General features: G+C 37.6%; 1 protein-coding gene across 4 annotated transcripts in view; it reads right to left on the bottom strand.

Moving 5' to 3' along the window:
• Positions 1 to 18,487, bottom strand: part of COL4A5 (collagen type IV alpha 5 chain) — a 254,630-nt gene that overhangs the window by 65,167 nt on the left and 170,976 nt on the right. For all 4 annotated transcript variants that reach the window (XM_005700226.2, XM_005700225.3, XM_018044170.1 and 1 more), the window contains exons 20-29: positions 17,605 to 17,778; positions 17,229 to 17,312; positions 13,223 to 13,315; positions 10,715 to 10,785; positions 10,232 to 10,423; positions 9,264 to 9,432; positions 7,219 to 7,311; positions 7,025 to 7,129; positions 5,619 to 5,716; positions 3,297 to 3,447 (exon numbers count right to left, since the gene is read on the bottom strand). In XM_005700226.2, coding sequence (XP_005700283.1) covers positions 3,297 to 3,447; positions 5,619 to 5,716; positions 7,025 to 7,129; positions 7,219 to 7,311; positions 9,264 to 9,432; positions 10,232 to 10,423; positions 10,715 to 10,785; positions 13,223 to 13,315; positions 17,229 to 17,312; positions 17,605 to 17,778 — 1,230 coding nt within the window. The remainder of the gene's footprint in view (positions 1 to 3,296; positions 3,448 to 5,618; positions 5,717 to 7,024; positions 7,130 to 7,218; positions 7,312 to 9,263; positions 9,433 to 10,231; positions 10,424 to 10,714; positions 10,786 to 13,222; positions 13,316 to 17,228; positions 17,313 to 17,604; positions 17,779 to 18,487) is intronic.

Raw genomic sequence — 18,487 nt, forward strand, 5'->3', positions numbered from 1 at the left:
CTCATCAAAATACACTGATAATAAAATAAGTAGGCAAGCCAGACAGGAATAAAATACTCATAAACATATATTTGACAAAGAACCAGTATGCAGGATATGTAAAGGTCACTTTCAACTTATCAATAAAAAGGGGAACAAATCATATTTCAAAGTTGGAAAAATATCTGAATGTGTAAATAATCCATACATACATTCAAAAGAGCTCAACATCAATAGTCATCAGGGAAATGCAAACTGAAACCAATATACATTACCAACATACTTACTAAAATTCAAAAATGAAAAGATCGATAACAGCAAATGCTGGAGAGAATGCAGAACAACTGAAACTTTCATACTGTATTGGTTAGAAAATGATACAACCATTTTGGGGAAAGGTCTAGTAGTTTCTTTTTTTACTACTGAGGTATAGGTGATTTACAGTATTATATAAGTTTCAGGTGTACAACATAGTGATTCACAATTTTTTTTCAATTTGTAGTTATTTATTTAAAAAATTTATTTTTTAAGTGGTGGAAAGCTGCTTTATAATTTTGTGTGGGTTTCTGTAGTACAATAGTATTATAGAACAAGTGTACTGTGATTCATAATTTTAGAGGTTATATAGTCCATTTATAGCTATTATAAAAATACTGGCTATATTTCTGGTACTGTACAGTATGTCCTTGCAGCTTATTTTATACATAGTTTCTACCTCTTAATCCCTTACCCTATCTTACCCCTCCCCACTGATAACCACTAGTTTGTTTTCTATATCTGAGAGTCTGTTTCCTCTGTTATATTCATCAGTTTTTTTTTAGATTCTACATATAAGCCCTATCATACAGTATTTGTCTTTTTCTGTCTGATTTGTTTCACTAAGCATAATATCCTCCAAGTCCATTCATGTTGTTGGAAATGGCAAAACTTCATTTTGCTTTTTTTTTTAACTGTGTGTGCACATGTGCTCAGTCATGACTCTTTGCAACCCCATGGAATGTAGCCCACCAGGCTCCCCTGTCCATGGGATTTCCCAGGGCAGAATACTGAAGTGGGTTGCTGTTTCCTCCTCCAGGGTATCTCTTGAGTCTCCTAAAATGGAAGGCAGACTCTTTACCACTGCATCACCTGGGAAGCCCTGTTGTGAACAGTACTGCCATGAATGGGCTTCCCAGGTGGCGCCAGTGCTAAAGAACCTGCCTGCCAATACAAGAGATGTAAAAGACAATGTGTTCAATTTCTGGGTCAGCAGGATCCCCTGGAGGAGGGCATGGCAATCTACTCCAGTATTCTTGCCTGTATAATCCCATGGACAGAAGAGCCTGGTGGGCTATAGTCCATAGGGTCGCACAGAGTTGGACACCTGAAGTGATTTAGCATGCACACACTGCAATGAATATTAGGAGGCATGCGTCTTTTTGAATTATAGTTTTCTCTGGATATATGCCCACGAGTAGGATTGCTGGATCAATATGGTAGTTCTATTTTTAGTTTTTTGAGAAACTTCCATACTGTTTTCCATAGCGGCTATACCAATTTACATTCCTACGAATAGAGTACAAGACTTCCCTGAGAAAGGTCTAGTGGTTTCTCTTACAACAAACACACATTTCTCTTATGACCCAACATTTCTACTCTCAGGTACTTAATCAAGCATAATGAAAGCATATACCCATTAAAAATTTGTAAAATAATGTTCTTAAGAATTTCCCTAATAATAATAAAAACTTGACACAGTCCAGGTATCCATCAACACTGAATGGATAGACAAACTTTGATATACTTGTGCAACAAAACGCTCAAGAAAAAAAATAAAGAACTACTGATAAACACAACAACATGAATGGATTTCAAAAACAATAGTCTGAGCAAAAGAAGCCTTACAAAGGAAGTACATGCTGTATAATTCCAAATGGATTTCTAAAATATACAGAATTAATTTATGATAAAAAATCATTACAGTATAGTTGCCATTGTGGATGTTAGGGTAAGAACTGAGGAAAGGGGCAAAAGGGAAATTTCTAGCATTATATGTTGATAGGGGTTTGGAGACACAGAATTATGTATCTGCTAAAATCCAGAAAATGTACCCTTAAGATTTGCACATTTCATTTATTGTGAATTTGTATCAAAGAAAAAGAACCACCATAGAATTACAATGAATGACAAGCATGCAGCAGTACTGAAGGCGAAGTTATTGCTATTGTAGTTTACTTTGAGTTGCATTAAAAATAAGTCAATGAAAGGAGAAAGGGATGGACAAATATTTGACAAATCTTACATAGTAAAATGTTGATAGTAGCATATCAATGGTGGATATAAAGTAGTCACTATCAAATTCTACTTTGTTGGATACATACAATTTTTAAAATTTAAATGTTGGAAGAGAGAAAAAATACTAATTGTAGAATCTAGGTGGTAGATATATGGATTTTCCCTGAACAATTCTTGTTAATATTTTATGTGTGTTTGAAATTTCTCGCAATAAAATGCTTAGAAAACTATACTGGGATACCTACTTGTTTCCAACAGTTTGGCAAAAAATCCAAGAGGTCATCAACATACTCATTTAGCAAGGCTGTGGGGAAACAAGCACACTCATACATTTTTGCTGGGAGTGTAAAGGGGTACAACTGGAGAGGAATCTGTCAATATATAGAAATGCATTTGTCCTTCCATTCAGAAAACCCATTTTTACTGTTCTATGCTAACATTACACATATGAAATTACATATATGCAAGATTATTCACTGCAGCATTATTTCTAATAGAAAGATTGCTAAAATCCCAATCTAGCAACTAGCAACTGGTAGAACAAACCATGGTATACCCAAGCAATTCAATACTAGGCAATTATTTTTTTTTAAATCACAATCTCTATACACTAATATAGAGGGATCTCTAGAATATAAAGTTAAATGAAATAAGTAAAATGCAAAGAGTCAAAAGGTAGTACTCTATCTTAAGAGAAAGGTAGGATATATATATATATATATATTCCTATTGACTTGTATTTGTATGAAGGAACACCAGAAGGATAAATAACTAAAAAATAGCTATACATGTGATGTGGAGGAACATAGTAGATGGAGAGAGATAAAGCAAAAACTTCTTATAAAAGTGTTACTTTAATACATACATATCACCTATACAATGAAATAAAACACAAAAATATCAATGGAGGATTTTTAAAAAGCCATGATGGGGAGTAACATGGGCTTTCTAGTTAATTGGATTTATCACCCATAAAATTTCCCAACAGTTACAATTTCTTCAAAAGTTAAAAGCAAATTGAGAAGCAGCAAATACTTCCATACCTTTTGGTCCAGGTAGCCCATCCAAGCCAGCTTGTCCTGGAGGACCTTGAGGTCCTGGGAAACCACGATCCCCTTTCGGACCAAGTATTCCTTTGAAACCTGGGAGTCCTGGAGGCCCGGGTGGCCCAGGTAGCCCAAATCCTGGTTCTCCCTAAAGCATACACATGATAAAACACAACAAAATTCCCATGACTTTCTTGGTGTTTACTGTTTACTATAGAGAATTTAAAGCAGACAATACAAGGTAATATTCCCCCCAGCTATGATACAGGGAATAGGATAAATAAATGAAAAGTAATTGGTATGCAGTACAGAACATTTGGAAGGACAGGAAACAGGGCTTAGTAAAACAAATTGAATTATTTGGTCTGGTTTCAGGACAAGAAAGAAATATCTGAGAGAGCATGAGACTAAAGAACCCAAGGGAGGAAATGCGATTACGGGTTGCTGCTGCTGCTGCTGCTGGCTCTGCCCAGCAGGCTCTGCCATTCCTGGGATTCTCCAGGCAAGAACACTGGAGTGGGTTGCCATTTCCTTCTCCAATGCATGTAAGTGAAAAGTGAAAGTGAAGTCACTCAGTTGTGTCTGACTCTTCGTGAGAGTCAGCCTACCAGGCTCCTCCGTCCATGGGATTTTCCAGGCAAGAGTACTGGAGTGGGTTGCCACTGCCTTCTCCAGATTACAGATTAGGTGATTATTTTATATTTGACTAAGAATAATAATGGAATTTTTGGTTTTGTATAAAATGACCATTTACTTAGAGGTGAATACTGAAGTATTATATGTATTTATGGGCCTTCCAGCTGGCTCAGTGGTAAAGAATCTACTTGCCAATGCAGGAGATATGGGAGACATGAGTTCAATCCCTGGGTTGGGAAGATCCCCTACAGGAGGAAATGTCAACCCACTCTAGTATTCTTGCCTGAAAAATCCCATGGACAGAGGAGCCTGGTGGGCTATAGTTCATGAGGTCACAAGAGTCAGACATGACTGAGTGACTGAGCAAAACACATATACATTTATATGTGAAATGACACAATATTCAGATTTAGGTTAAAATCCTTCAGCAAGGGAAAAAAAAGAGTAGATGCAGCAAATATGATAAAATCTTGATAATTTGGCATCTGAGTGATGGGTATACGAAAGCTCATTGTTATTATTCCTTGCAGTTTTGCATTCATTTGAAAAGGTTTATAATAAAAAAAAACCAATCACTAGAGAAGTGATTTCTCATGAGAACTGTGGTCATGATCAATGTTTCTTTCCATGGGAAAAAAGGTAGTAATGATAAAAACACAGGAAATTTAAATTAATTAAGCATAGAGAAAATACAGGAACAGTTAGGATAATTATGTACCACAATAATTTGCTGAAGATGACTAAGGAAAATTCTAGATCAGATAAAATATAATAAGAGGAGAGGAAACCAACTTAAACACAGTATTATTATTACTAAGTCAATAGCAGTGATTTGAATTATGTATCTGGGATGGAACAGAGGAAAAAGTATGAGAAGTGCTTGACATGATGTGTGTGTGTGTGTGTGTGTGTGTGTGTATTAGTCACTTAGTCATGTTCAGCTCTTTGTGATCCCAAGGACTGTAGCATGCCAGACTCCTCTGTCCATGGGATTTTTCCAGGCAAAAATACTGGAGTGGGTTGCCATTCCCTTCTCCAGGGGATCTTCCCGACCCAGGGATCAAACTCAGGTCTCTAACATTGCAAGCGGTTTCTTTACTGCTTGAGCTACCAGTGAAGCCCACTTGTGATATTCAACACCATTTCAACCAACCACCATACAGACATGGGCAGAGATTAAGTGGAATAGCGATACTATGGAAAAGCACAGAGGAAGCTGACGACTGTATTTTCTCATTCTCATCAAATAACCAGTCATTCTAAAACAGGTTCAGAATTTTTTTAAATTTTGCTTCAAATTCGACCTCTTGGACTATTAAAAAAGTGTTTGGAGTTAAATATTTTTAAATAAAAATGCAGTAAGTTAAGTTCTATTTATATAGTAAAGACTTGGGATGATGTCTAAGTCAAAATAGAGAAGGCTAAGGGAAGGAAAGGCTTCCCTGGTGGCTCAGAAGGTAATGAATCCACCTGCAATGCAGCAGATGTGGGTTCGATCCCTGGAGGAGGGCATGGCAGCCCACTCCAGTATTCTTGCCTGGAGAATCCCATATACAGAGGAGCCTGGTGGGCTACAGTCCATGGGGTTGCAAAGAATCGGACACAACCAAGCAACTAAGCACAACACAAGAAAGGAAGGGGAAATAGAAAAAGAAGAAAGGAAGGAAGTAAAATGTCTCAGACCTTTGGTCCTGGAAAGCCTGGTGGCCCAGAAGGACCTTCAAGACCGATTCTTCCAGGTGATCCAGGTGCTCCTGGAGGTCCTGGAATTCCAGGAAAACCTGTAAATTAGAAGTCATTAGAAATCAATCCCCAAAGAGAAGACACTGTAAGAAAGATACCCAAACTCCTAAACCCACATTTCACCCTATTATATCATGCTTAGTGACTGGTGTAAGATGTTAGAAGCACAATGACATTCTAGATGACTCCAGACCAAGCCTTACAAATACCTGATATTCTCTCTCAATCACTTTGTGGTCCTATTATTTTCATACAGGGCTAAATAGCATTTGTGGCTAATGCTCTTCTAAAAGAAAGTAAAAGCTATTACCAATGAGATAGAAGAACTAAACTTAAGAAATCAATTCCACGCAAAAATGCAGAGAAACTTTTATTCTGCTTATATCTGGATATAGTATGATAAAAGGCCTACCACATAATTCTGGAAATGAGCTAAAAACAATGGTAGATGTTATACATATCAGTTCAGTTCAGTTGCTCAGTCGTGTCTGACTCTTTACGACCCCATGAATTGCAGCACGCCAGGCCTCCCTGTCCATCACCAACATACATAAACATAAAATCAAATCTGACTCTTCTGAAGTCATTTAGTATAAATGATTAAGGACATGTTTAAGCACTGTTCTCAGATTAAGACAAACACTTGCCATTCATGAGAAAAAGTTCTGTGAAGAATAAAGCAGAACTGAAGCAACAGTCCAAAAATTTTCAGTGAATCATGAGACTATGACTTAAGGATAAAACATTACTTGGATGAATGTGTGCAATAAATCTGTTTTCTGTTTAATATCCATTCATTTAACAAATATCTACTGAGTGCTTACTATATGCCAAAAACTCTTTTGAGTACTTAAAATATAATGGTGAACACAAAAGACACATTACTGTGATTTTTAAAGTTTATATATCATTTTTGCATATCTAGGATTTAGATGTTTTCTTGTCTGGCAAGTTTTAGATAAAGACAACAAAACTATAGCACACACATTCTGTGACTTTTCATTTAAAACTTTTTATTACACAAAGGGTTTTCCTTAATGGCTCAGCAGATAGGAGAATCTGCCTGCAGTGCAGGAGACATGCATTTAATCCCTGGTTGGGAAGATCCCCTGGAGGAGGAAATGGCAACCCACTCCAGTATTCTTGCCTGAAAAATTCCATGGACACAGGAGCCTGGTGGGTTACAGTCCAAACGGTAATAAAGAGTCAGACATGACTGAGCACTGAGCAAACTACACATAGAAAAAGTTAAAACTAATATATTTTATCTATTGTGTAAACTATATCACAGAATAATATCACTTTAAGCAGTTAACCTACCTTGGCTGCTACCCAGTCCTACATACCTTTGGGACCAGGTGGTCCAGGAAGCCCAATTCCAGGGATACCCGGTTCGCCTTTACTACCAGGTATTCCTGGCAAGCCTGGCTGGCCTGGGAGTCCAGGTTCACCTATGGAGAAACAGCAGGTTTTTTTGGAAGTAGCCAAAGAAAGAAGCCAACAAATGTTGAGGACATGGTCAAATAAATTCCTCACATACCTGGAAGACCTACTTCACCATCTCTGCCTGGGTGACCAGGCAGGCCAGGCTTCCCTGGTTGGGTTATGGTCTGACCTGGATCACCTTTAGGACCTATGTGGGAATTAATAGTGAATAGGAAGTGTTCACTTGACTAAAGACCTCTGTTAATTAAAACAAAAAAATATTTATAATCTTTTGAAAATGCAAACTAATAAAAATCCAAGAGAAAAACAATCTTATATATATTTTCAAGGAAGATACTAAACAGAAGAATGAAATTTCAAAGAGAAAAGTATATTACAGTTCTAAGAATTTTCATGAAGATAGCATCTATAAATATATTAGGCATCCATAAAAATATTTTCTAAATGCAGCTCAAAAGAAAAATATTTATTTTTGGTTAACTACGGGTACTTTAAGGTTTTGTGCGTGCAAAGTCCAAGTACACATACTACTCATTAATTGAAATAAGACTTTGAAAAAGGTTGAGGATAAAGATGGATTTCTTAATCATGGCATAAAAAGCACTAACCATGAGAGAAAAGTGTGATAAATTTGGCTACACTCAAATTGATTTCTGTTCATTAAAGGCACCATAAAGAGAGTGAAAAGGGCAAGCCACAGTGAATGAAGATTTTGCAAAATAAATATCTAAGAAAGAACTAATACACAGAATACACACACACACAGTCCCCTCCAAATCAGTAAGAAAAACAATCCAAAAGAAAAAATGGTAAAAACACTTGAATAGAAATGTCACAAATGGAAAATTCAAATGGTCAACAAACAAATGAAAATGTTAATGTTTGAACTTTATGTTAATGGAATCATGGGGTAAGCATTCTTCATGTTAACTTTGTGTATGGATATTGCATATTCATTTTTATTCATTTATATATCAGAGAAATATAAAATAAAACTGCCACCCTATATATCACACTCAACAGACTGGCAAAAGTGTAAAAGTGGCAATACAAAATGTTTTTGAAGATACAGACCAACAACAAATCTCTAATACTGCTGGTGGGAGTATGAATTGATACAACTGCTTTGGACATGGTTTGGAATTGTCTAATAAAACTGAAGATGTATTTATTCTATGCCTCAAAAATGCAAATCTTAAATATATACCCTAACCCAGTGAGTGGCAATTGTTTTCTGCAAAGGACTAGACAGCATATACTTTAGGCTTTGTGGGCCACATGGTCTCTGTAGCAACAACTCAACTCTACAGCAGTAGTGCAAAAGCAAGCATAACAATAGTGAATGGGTGTGAATCTGTTCAAATAAAACTTTCATTTATGACAACATGTGGAGGGCCAGATTTGATTTATGAACTGTAGTTTGCTGATCCTTACCACAGAGTACAAGAATATATACGAGAACGCACATAGAAGCATTATAATAACAGGCCTGAACTATAAATAATCCAATTCTCCATTAACAATAGAATGCATAAATCAATGGTGACACACACACAGTGGGATACTGCACAGCAATAAAAATGCTATATCCATAGACAAAGTTAACATAAAGAATACTTAACCTATGATTAACATAAAGTTCAAAAAGAAGCATAAAGTACTTTATTTAGGAATACATATCTAGGTGATAAAACTATTTTTGGAAGAAAATTATGCAAAAGTGAAGGCAGTGTTTACCTCTTGAGAAATGGATGATTTTTATCAGGAAAAGACAGAGAGGGGAGCATAGGTTTCCAGAATACTGGCAATGTATGTTTCTTGGCACATGTGATAGTTACGTGTGTGTTTCTATTATAATTATTTGTTAAACTTTGCATTATGTATCATGCACTTAAAAACAACAACAGTAACAAATATAGTCAGAGAAACTTTAAAGAGAAGGCCTTCTTAAAACATACACACACACGCACACACATGCACATACACATTTATGTTTCCTTGCTAAGGAGATCTGGAAAGCCCAAATATAAACAGCCAGGGGAAAACACCTCTCATGAAAGGAACCCCAAATGGTCAAAAGATAATGCATTTCTGTTTTTAAGGACCAAACTAAAAACGAAACCACCATAGCAAACTCACCTGGTATTCCTGGTTGGCCTGGATTTCCTGCCACACCTTGTATGCCTTTTTCACCTACTGGACCTGGAGGGCCAAAACCAACAGGGCCCATAGGCCCCCTATTTCCTGGGAGACCTGGCAAACCTGGGTTTCCAGGGGGACCTCTTTCACCCTTAAAAGCCATTCCACCCTGAAAGGGAAAAGTTTAATATAGAAATACATAGATATAACAGCTATCTGTAGGTTGGTATTACTCAGTACAGTTAGAGAAATGATAGCCATAATAGTTCTTCTTAAAAACTGAGTGTGTGTTACTATGGGATGGTATATGTGAGCACTCTATTCATACATCCTTTCATTCAACAAATATTTTTTGAGTTCCTACTATGTGCCAGGAACTGGTGATAGAGCAAAGAATATAAATAAACTAAAGTCTCTACGTTCATGAAGCTTACATTCTAGTGTAAGTCAAGAAGTTTACAGGCTAGTTAACATTTTATAAAGTATCACTTTCTACCTAAATATCCTAGGCTGTGTGTTGTGCACAAAATAAGACTCTACTCATTTATGTTCAATCTTTAGGCTCCATGGCACATTTAACACAGCCATCTACTCACACTAATCTCTAAGCTTACTATATATAAACCAAATTAGACTTTTGTTGTCAGATCTAAACAGAAACAGACAAGGCTATGTGGGATAAGAAAACGGGAAACTTACACTGCTCTACAGGCATCTTAACCTTCTGCCTACTTGGTCATAGCAAACAGTATTCAACAGAATAGTGGGTTAAGCAGAAAGAATTAACAAAACCACTTAGAGAAAAGAATTATAAAGAAACTCTACATAGTTAATAACAATGTGCCATTAGTACATATAATCACATTCTTTTAAGCATTGATCAGATGTTCATCTCAGCACCAGGCCCATCCTAGAAAACATCACTAACAATTTGACACCACAAAATCAAGAATATCAAACCAACTTACAGGTTCTCCTTTGGGGCCAGGAAGTCCTGGCAATCCATCCTGTCCAGGGGTGCCAGGTAAACCAGGAAGCCCTGGAACTCCAGGGGAACCCAAATCGCCTTTGTCACCCTTCATTCCTGGAAATGTGAGGATGTCACTGGGTTCACCTTTAGGTCCAGGAAAGCCTGGAGCACCTGGAGCTCCTGGTATGCCCTGAAGGGTTAAAAAAGAAAGAAAAGAGGGAAAAAAGAAGAGAGAGAAAAAGAAAATCAGTTTCTTTCTTTTTTTCTAATATGTTCTCCAGTTTATCCAATCAACCTGCCCAATAACATTTAGTGTACAAAGCTATGAGTCAAATGAGACATATGAGCCAGCAAGAGTAAAAGAATCAAATAAATCATAATATAAAAACTAAATTTCCTTTATATATATCCACAAGTGAAAACTCAAGGTGTAAATGGGTTTCTTCTACTTCTTTTGCTCTATAATATCCTCAAAACTTACTGTTAATCCTTTGGGACCAGTAGCACCAGCATGTCCTTTTTCGCCCTTCTGTCCAGGGAAACCAAGAGATCCTAATACACACACACACACACACACACACACACACACACACACACACACACACACACACACACAGAGAGAGAGAGAGAGAGAGTCAAATGAGCTTTGGGTTTGAAATTTTGATAAAGCTTATATAAACATCAGCAAGTCAGGAAGTCAAGTCTTAACGTAAGAACATCATTCAATCTCATTTGACAAGTCACATGCTGATTTCTCTATTTTATGTTCTCAAGATACAGAGATCACCCTTTCTTTTAGGTAAATCTAAACTTTCATGGTATATACAACATTGTATCCTTCAGTTCAGTTCAGTTCAGTCGCTCAGTCGTGTCCGACTCTTTGCGACCCCAAGAATCGCAGCACACCAGGCCTCCCTGTCCATTACCAACTGCCGGAGTTCATTCAGACTCACGTCCATCGAGTCCGTGATGCCATCCAGCCATCTCATCCTCTGTCGTCCCCTTCTCCTCCTGCCCTCAATCCCTCCCAGCATCAGGGTCTTTTCCAATGAGTCAACTCTTATCAGGTGGCCAAAGTATTGGAGTTTCAGCTTCAGCATCAGTCCTTCCAATGAACACCCAGGACTGATCTCCTTTAGGATGGACTGGTTGGATCTCCTTGCAGTCCAAGGGACTCTCAAGAGTCTTCTCCAACACCACAGTTCAAAAGCATCAATTCTTCGGTGCTCAGCTTTCTTCACAGTCCAACTCTGACATCCATACATGACCATTGGAAAAACCATAGCCTTGACTAGACGGACCTTTGTTGGCAAAGTAATATCTCTGCTTTTCAATATAGTATATAGGTTGGTTGTAACTTTCCTTCAAAGGAGTAAGCGTCTTTTAAAATTTCATGGTTGCAATCACCATCTGCAGTGTATTTCTAATTCCAAAGTGTTTCAAAGCTTGTAGCTGCCAAGTACTATGCATAGAAGTACTCGGCTTCTATAAGCATCCCATTGTCAAAGGCAGAACGAGATAAGGACAAAGTCTGCATATTTTTCTCTGTTCTTACTTGGACAATTTTCCTAGATTCCTACTAGTTCTTTATTTGGTTTATCACTCCCTAAAATTTATTTTATGAAAAAGGATTGGTGCTCAAAGACTAGAGGAAATATTACTAAAGCAGTATTTTCAAAATGGGTCCCTGAAACAGATGCGTTTGCACCACCTGGGTACTGGCTAGAAATGCTAATTCTTGGGCCCTCCATCTCAGGTCTATTGAATTAGAAATTTGGGGGGTGGGACCCAGCAATACAGATTTTAACAAGCCCTCCAAATAATTCTGATGCACTCCCAAGTTTGAAAATCACTAGACCAGAAGTACAAGGCTAGATGATGAACTTCCAGGGGCAGCTATTAGACTTGCTGAAAACCTATTTCCAAACACCAAATGAAATGGTTCATCAGGGAGATACACTAGACATAAAGGTAAGAGATCTGGTGTCTATTCTCAGCCCTGACTGACTCAGACATAAAGTGTGATTTCAAGAGAATATTGGGGTATTCCAAGAGGCAGCTAAGTGAAAGTGTTGTGGGTCTGATGGATATCAAATACAGTTCTGCTTGGAAATGGATAAGGAGGAGTTATATATAGAAAGAGGAAGACAAATATCATATGATACTGCTTACATGTGGAATCTAAAAAAAGGGAACAAATGAACTTATCTACAAAATAGAAGTAGAGTCACAGATGTAGAAAACAAATTTATGGCTACCTGGGAGTAAGTGGGGGATAAATTGGGAGACTGGGATTGACACATACACACCACTATACATAAAATAGATAATTTATTAATAAGGACCTTCTGCATAGCACAGGGAACTCTACTCAATACTTCGTAATGTCTTATATGGGAAAAGAATCTAAAAAAGGGTGATATATGTATATGTGTCTGATTTATTTTGCACTGCAGAAATTAACACATTATAAATTAACAGCACTCCAATGAAAATTACAAAAAAAAAGAGGAACAGTTTTTAATTTTTAACTTTTAAAAATTAAAATAAATAAAGAGGAATATTGGCAGTTGATTTCCAAAATCTAGTAAAAGCCCCATTTCTCAACGACAACATATGATACATCCCAAAGACTAGAATCTGCCACTGGAAATGATATTCAGGGGTCAAGCATTATGAACATTTTCCCCAGTTTTCTGGAATTAAAAAGTCTGACTCTGTTTATTTTCTTCACCATATGGAAAATAAGGAAAATATTTTTCCTGGAATAATATTGTTGAAATGCTTTAATAGAAAATGTGGGTAGCTTCAGGTACAGAAAGCAAGAGCATAATTTATTTCATAGCAGATACTGATATTTCATATTCAATTATTTATGAATATGAATGACTAGCTATAAAAGGAGAAACTGGCATCATTCTAAAACTATAAGCTCACTAATATCTAGCCAGAAATATTTTAAAGGTTGCCCCAAGGCAGAATGCTTTACCTGGGGGACCTGGAAGACCTGGCAAACCAGGCTGACCTGGAGGCCCTGAAACACCAGTTCCAATACAGTTGAAGCAGGTGTCACCTTTGTCACCTAGAGAAAAACATAATAAAAAACAAATTTTACTTCAATGGTTACATATATCTTCTTTAGACAAGTTCTAAAGAACTTAGCAGGGATTCCCAGGGGGATCTATGGTAAAGAATACCCCAGCCAATGCAGGACAAGCCAGTTCAATCCCTGGGTTGGGAAGATCCCCTGGAAGAGAAAACGGCAACCCACTCCAGTATTCTTGCCTGGAAAATCTCATGGACAGAGAAGATGGCAGGCTACAGTCCATGGGGTTGCAAAAAGTTGGACATGACTGAGTGACTGAACACAAGGAAGTTTGCACTAAAGGACAATATTCCCATGCAACAGTGTAGTTAGAGAAGCTTATATTTAGAATCAATTCATTTGACATATATTTACTGAGAACCTACTATGTGCCAAGCACTACTCAAGGAGTCTATAATACATGATGAACAAAACAGACAAAATCCATACGTTCATGGTGTTCACATTCTACCATTGGCTGAGTAAGTGAAACTGGATATACTTAGGGATGGGTGGCAGATTGCAATTTTGAATAAGATAGTCAGGATAGAAATCATTGAGAAGATGACATATGATAAAAATAAAAACTTAAAGGACATGGCATGTGTGCAACAACTGCAGAGCAGTCTAGGCAGAAAGAGTAGCTATGTCTAGCACACAGAAGGAATATCAAGGAGAAGAGATTACTGGAATAGAGTGAGGAAGGGAAACCAGCTCAGACCATTAACAGGATATAACAAGTGGTATATCAAAAAATATCCTATAGGCCACCGTGAAGACTGTGGCTTTTACTGTGAGTAAAATGAGAATCTAGGAGAAGAAATTCAACAGAAAAGCAACATGATATGACAAGTTTTAAAAGGAGGACTCTGGTTGCTATGTCAAGAATGCGATCTAAGTACAAGGATGGAAACAGATTAACTATGTTAAGTGGCTATGGCTGAAGTGATCTAGGAGAGATGGCAGCTCATCCCAGAGTGACGGCAATGAACACGACGAGTATTAGTTAGATTCTGGACATATCTGAAGGTAGAACCAATGGGGTTTTCTCATGGATCACATATAGAATGCAAAAGAAGGGGGAAATCAGAGATGACATCAATATACATCAAAAATCAAAAAAGAAAAACAATAAAGCTTTTAGAAGAAAACATAGAGGAGTATCATCAGGTCCTTGGGGTAAGCAAATATTTCTAAAATAGAACAGAAATAGCACTAATCATAAAAAAGGACATTTATCATTTGATTTCTGTTAATTAACAACCTCTCTTCAAGAAAAGACATGAGTAAAAAATCAAGTCACAGAATGGGAGGATATATTTGTGATACATATATCCAACAACCCAATCAAACACAGAAAAAAATAAGTACTTTACAAAGAGAATGTACAAACTATACAAGAGGCTCAGTATCAATAACTGTGAGAGAAATGGAAACTAAATTCTCTTTGTCAATGGTTTGGTGATATCTATGGAATCAAAATCTATACCTATCCTATATCCCAGCAATTCTATCTCAAGGTTTATACAACAGGAATGAATGCTTATATCCTATAATACATACATATATATATATATATGTATGTATATACACACACATATATGTATGTATGACATTATATATATATATATGAATGATCATAGCAGCTTTATTCATAACATCCCCAGATCAAATGTTCATGAACATTGGAATGGATATTTAGGAATATTTAATTGATATAATATTAAGCAAAACAAACCAGATAAAATATTAAGACATAAAAGGGCCTATATGATCCCATTTCTACAAAGTTCAAGGCAAACTGATAGAGGACAAAACAGTGGTTACCTTTGCGAATACTGATTAGGATGCACAAGAGAGTCTTCTAGAATCCTGGTTAAGTTCTATATTTTGATTTAGATAGCAGTTACATATGAAATGATAGATTCACACATAGAGATACACATATAGAGACAGAGTATATATAGGGAGAGACATATCTATATAGATAGAGACATATCGTGTGTGTGTGTGTGTGTGTTGTGTGTGTGTGTGATGGCAATCCATGCCAGTATTCTTGCCTGGAGAAACCCATGGACAGAGGAGTCTGGTGGGCTACAGTTCGTGGGGTCACAAAGAGTTGGACACGACTGAGCGAATAACATTTTCACTTTCAACACTTTCCACATAAAAGATAAAATCATCACAGTGTCTTCTGAAGCCCTGTATGATCTGTCACAGACTGCCCCCTCCCTCAAATTATATTACATCATATTCTACGGTTCTCCTCCCAGCCTGCCATGCACCCTGGCCTATGCTCCCTCTCCTCCAGTCACAATGGCTCTCTTTCACATATATGCCAGGGAGGAAGGAATACAAACAGAGCATGTAATTTATTGAAAACCAAGTGAATAAACTATTTAAAGAATGCAAAAATCAAGTAAAATAAGGACTGAGACAATATTGGAATTGGCAGTGAATAATCCCATGGACAGAGGAGCCTGGTGGGCTACAGCCAATACAGTTGCCACACTGAAGTGACTTAACACACACAGGCTACTGGTGACTTTGACAAGAACAGCATCAATGGAGTGATGTGAGTGTGTGTTGGGGGTGAGTCCTGATTGGAGTATGTTTAACAGAAAACGATGGGCTTTCCTGAAAGCTCAGCTTTTAAAGAATCTGCCTGCAATGCTGGAGACCCCGGTTCAATTCCTGGGTCAGGAAGATCCACTGGAGGAGGGATAGGCTACCCACTCCAGTATTCTTGGGCTTCCCTGGTGGCTCAGCTGGTAAAGAATCCACCTGCAATGTGGGAGACCTGGGTTCAATCCCTGGGCTGAGAAAATCCCCTGGAGAAGGGAAAGGCTACCCTCTCCAGTATTTTTACCTGGAGAATTCCATGGACTATATAGTCCATGGGGTCACAAAGAGTTGGACACGACTAAGAGACTTTCATTTCACTAACAGAAAATGAGAGAGGAGAGGAGAGTTATCTAGAGACAGTGAGTAGAAAATTATTGAAGAGTTTTGATGCAAGTGAAAGAATAGGAATAGAGTAGTATCTAGCACCTGAAGTGAGATTATGACAAGATATTTTTTAGATGGGTAAACAAACGCATATTTGTATATTGCTAGGAATGATCCAGTAAAAGGGGAAAATTGATGATATGGGAGAGACAAGAATTTCTCAAATGAATCTTTGAGGGAAACAAGAGGAAATGGAATCTATTGTACAAAGAAGTGTTTTAGATAGGAGCAGTAACAATGATCAGCAGGAGGCAGAATAAATGTGGTGGTGGTGGCAATTTGTGAAAGTTCTCTTGTTATTGCTTCACCTGGTCTGTGGAGGAGGAAGCTAAGTCAGAATCATAAAATAAGAATAGAAGAGGATGTGTTCCAAGTTTGAAAAGGGAAAACCAGGTGCAGGCTCAGAAGAGGTGGTAATTTGGAATTTGTTGTTGTTCAGTCACTTAGTCGTGCCCAACTCTTAGCAACCCCATGGACTGCAGCATGCCAGGCTTTCCTGTCTTCACTATTTCCCACAATTATTGAATTACCAGGGCTATGTTTTGGTTCCAATGGCAGGAGGGGAGGGCAAAGAAGTCAAAAGTTTATGCATGGGATTGACTACAATGATTGATCATGGAATTTAAGCTGGGTTGAGATAAGAGAAGACTTCAAAAGGCTGAGGGATAACAAAGGTTGGCAGGTTTCACTGAGTTTGAAGTAAGGTTGGAGTCAGGTTATTAGAGATAGTGAGCTAGATGGATAGGATAATAGTGGTCAGGAAATAAAAATTTTGAAGTGTTCACTATTGGTAATGTATGGTCTTGGGGTCTGACCATGGGAGTGAGTGGCTGAGGAAGGGTGAAGGATATAGGGAATTTTGCTGATGACTTGAAAAAATGAAGGAATATGGGGATCAAACCTTTCATTCCTTGTTCTCCTTGGAGTCCTCTATCACCTGGAGATCCTGGAGGGCCAGGAGGGCCTGCTTCACATATCTTATCACCTGAGATCAGATAAAGCAATAATAGCAAGCCAATTGTAAAATATCCAGAAGCCTCAACAAAAAGAAAGTCTGATAGGCTAGGGAAAAAAAGATTTATTTTCAGTTGTTTCTATAATATTAATGACAATTTGAAGAACAAATTTAAATATCAAATAATCACCATAAAGTAGAAACAGCAGAAGACTCTCTTAGTTATCAGAAATACAAGAATGATGCAAACCATCAGATTCACTTATAAATGAAGATAAAATAAATACAACAGAACTTAATAGGAGAAAAGTATATAGCTTACTAGGAGGGATGTGAGGGCCGGGAGGGCCAGGGGGGCCAGGAGGGCCAGGAGCCCCAGGCTGTCCATCAAGTCCAGGAGATCCAGGAATGGAAATTCCAGGTGGACCTTCATCACCTTTCTGACCCCTTTCCCCAGGAAAGCCAGGGGGTCCAGGAGGACCTATAACTGCAGGTCCTAAGATAAAAACAAATACCCATTAAAGTGATCAAAATGATCTTATTTTAGACATATTACTTTGGGTCTCAATGAGACATTAAGTAATGATAAAATCTTCCTTTAATGTATAATATCAGTTATGTTCTTATTTTTTCTATGAGAATCAACATGTAGAGAAAAGATGGAAAGTCCCAATAATGTAAGTACCAGTTTGAATATAAGAAAGAATAAAGTAGTTTTATTACACTTGGAGGGCTTTCCTGGTGGCTCAGGTGGTAAAAAAAAAAAAAGAAAAAATTCTGCCCACAATGTGGGAGACCCAGGTTTGATCCCTGGGTCGGGAAGATCTCCTGGAAAAGGAAATGGCAATCTACTCCAGCATTCTTGCCTGGAGAATCTGATGAACAGAGGAGCCTGGAGGGCTTCAGTCATGGGGTTGCAAAGAGTTGGACAGGACTGAGCAACTAACACTCACATTACTTTTGGAAACATACTAGTAACTAACTCTCTACATGTTCACACTACAACCTCTTAATCTCTGAAATACTAGAAAGCCGCTGACAGGAGAAGAGGCATCTCAAAGTTTTCAGGTAAACATGGCTCTGTTTCTGGACATTCTTCTGTTCTGCTGTCTCTTCCTGCACTACTAACACATTTTTTCATTACTACAGCTTTATAATATTTTCAAAACTGGCAAGGAAACTATACTCATCTTTGTTCTTTTTAA

Source organism: Capra hircus, assembly GCF_001704415.2.
Source record: "Capra hircus breed San Clemente chromosome X unlocalized genomic scaffold, ASM170441v1, whole genome shotgun sequence".
Lineage (NCBI taxonomy): Eukaryota > Metazoa > Chordata > Mammalia > Artiodactyla > Bovidae > Capra > Capra hircus.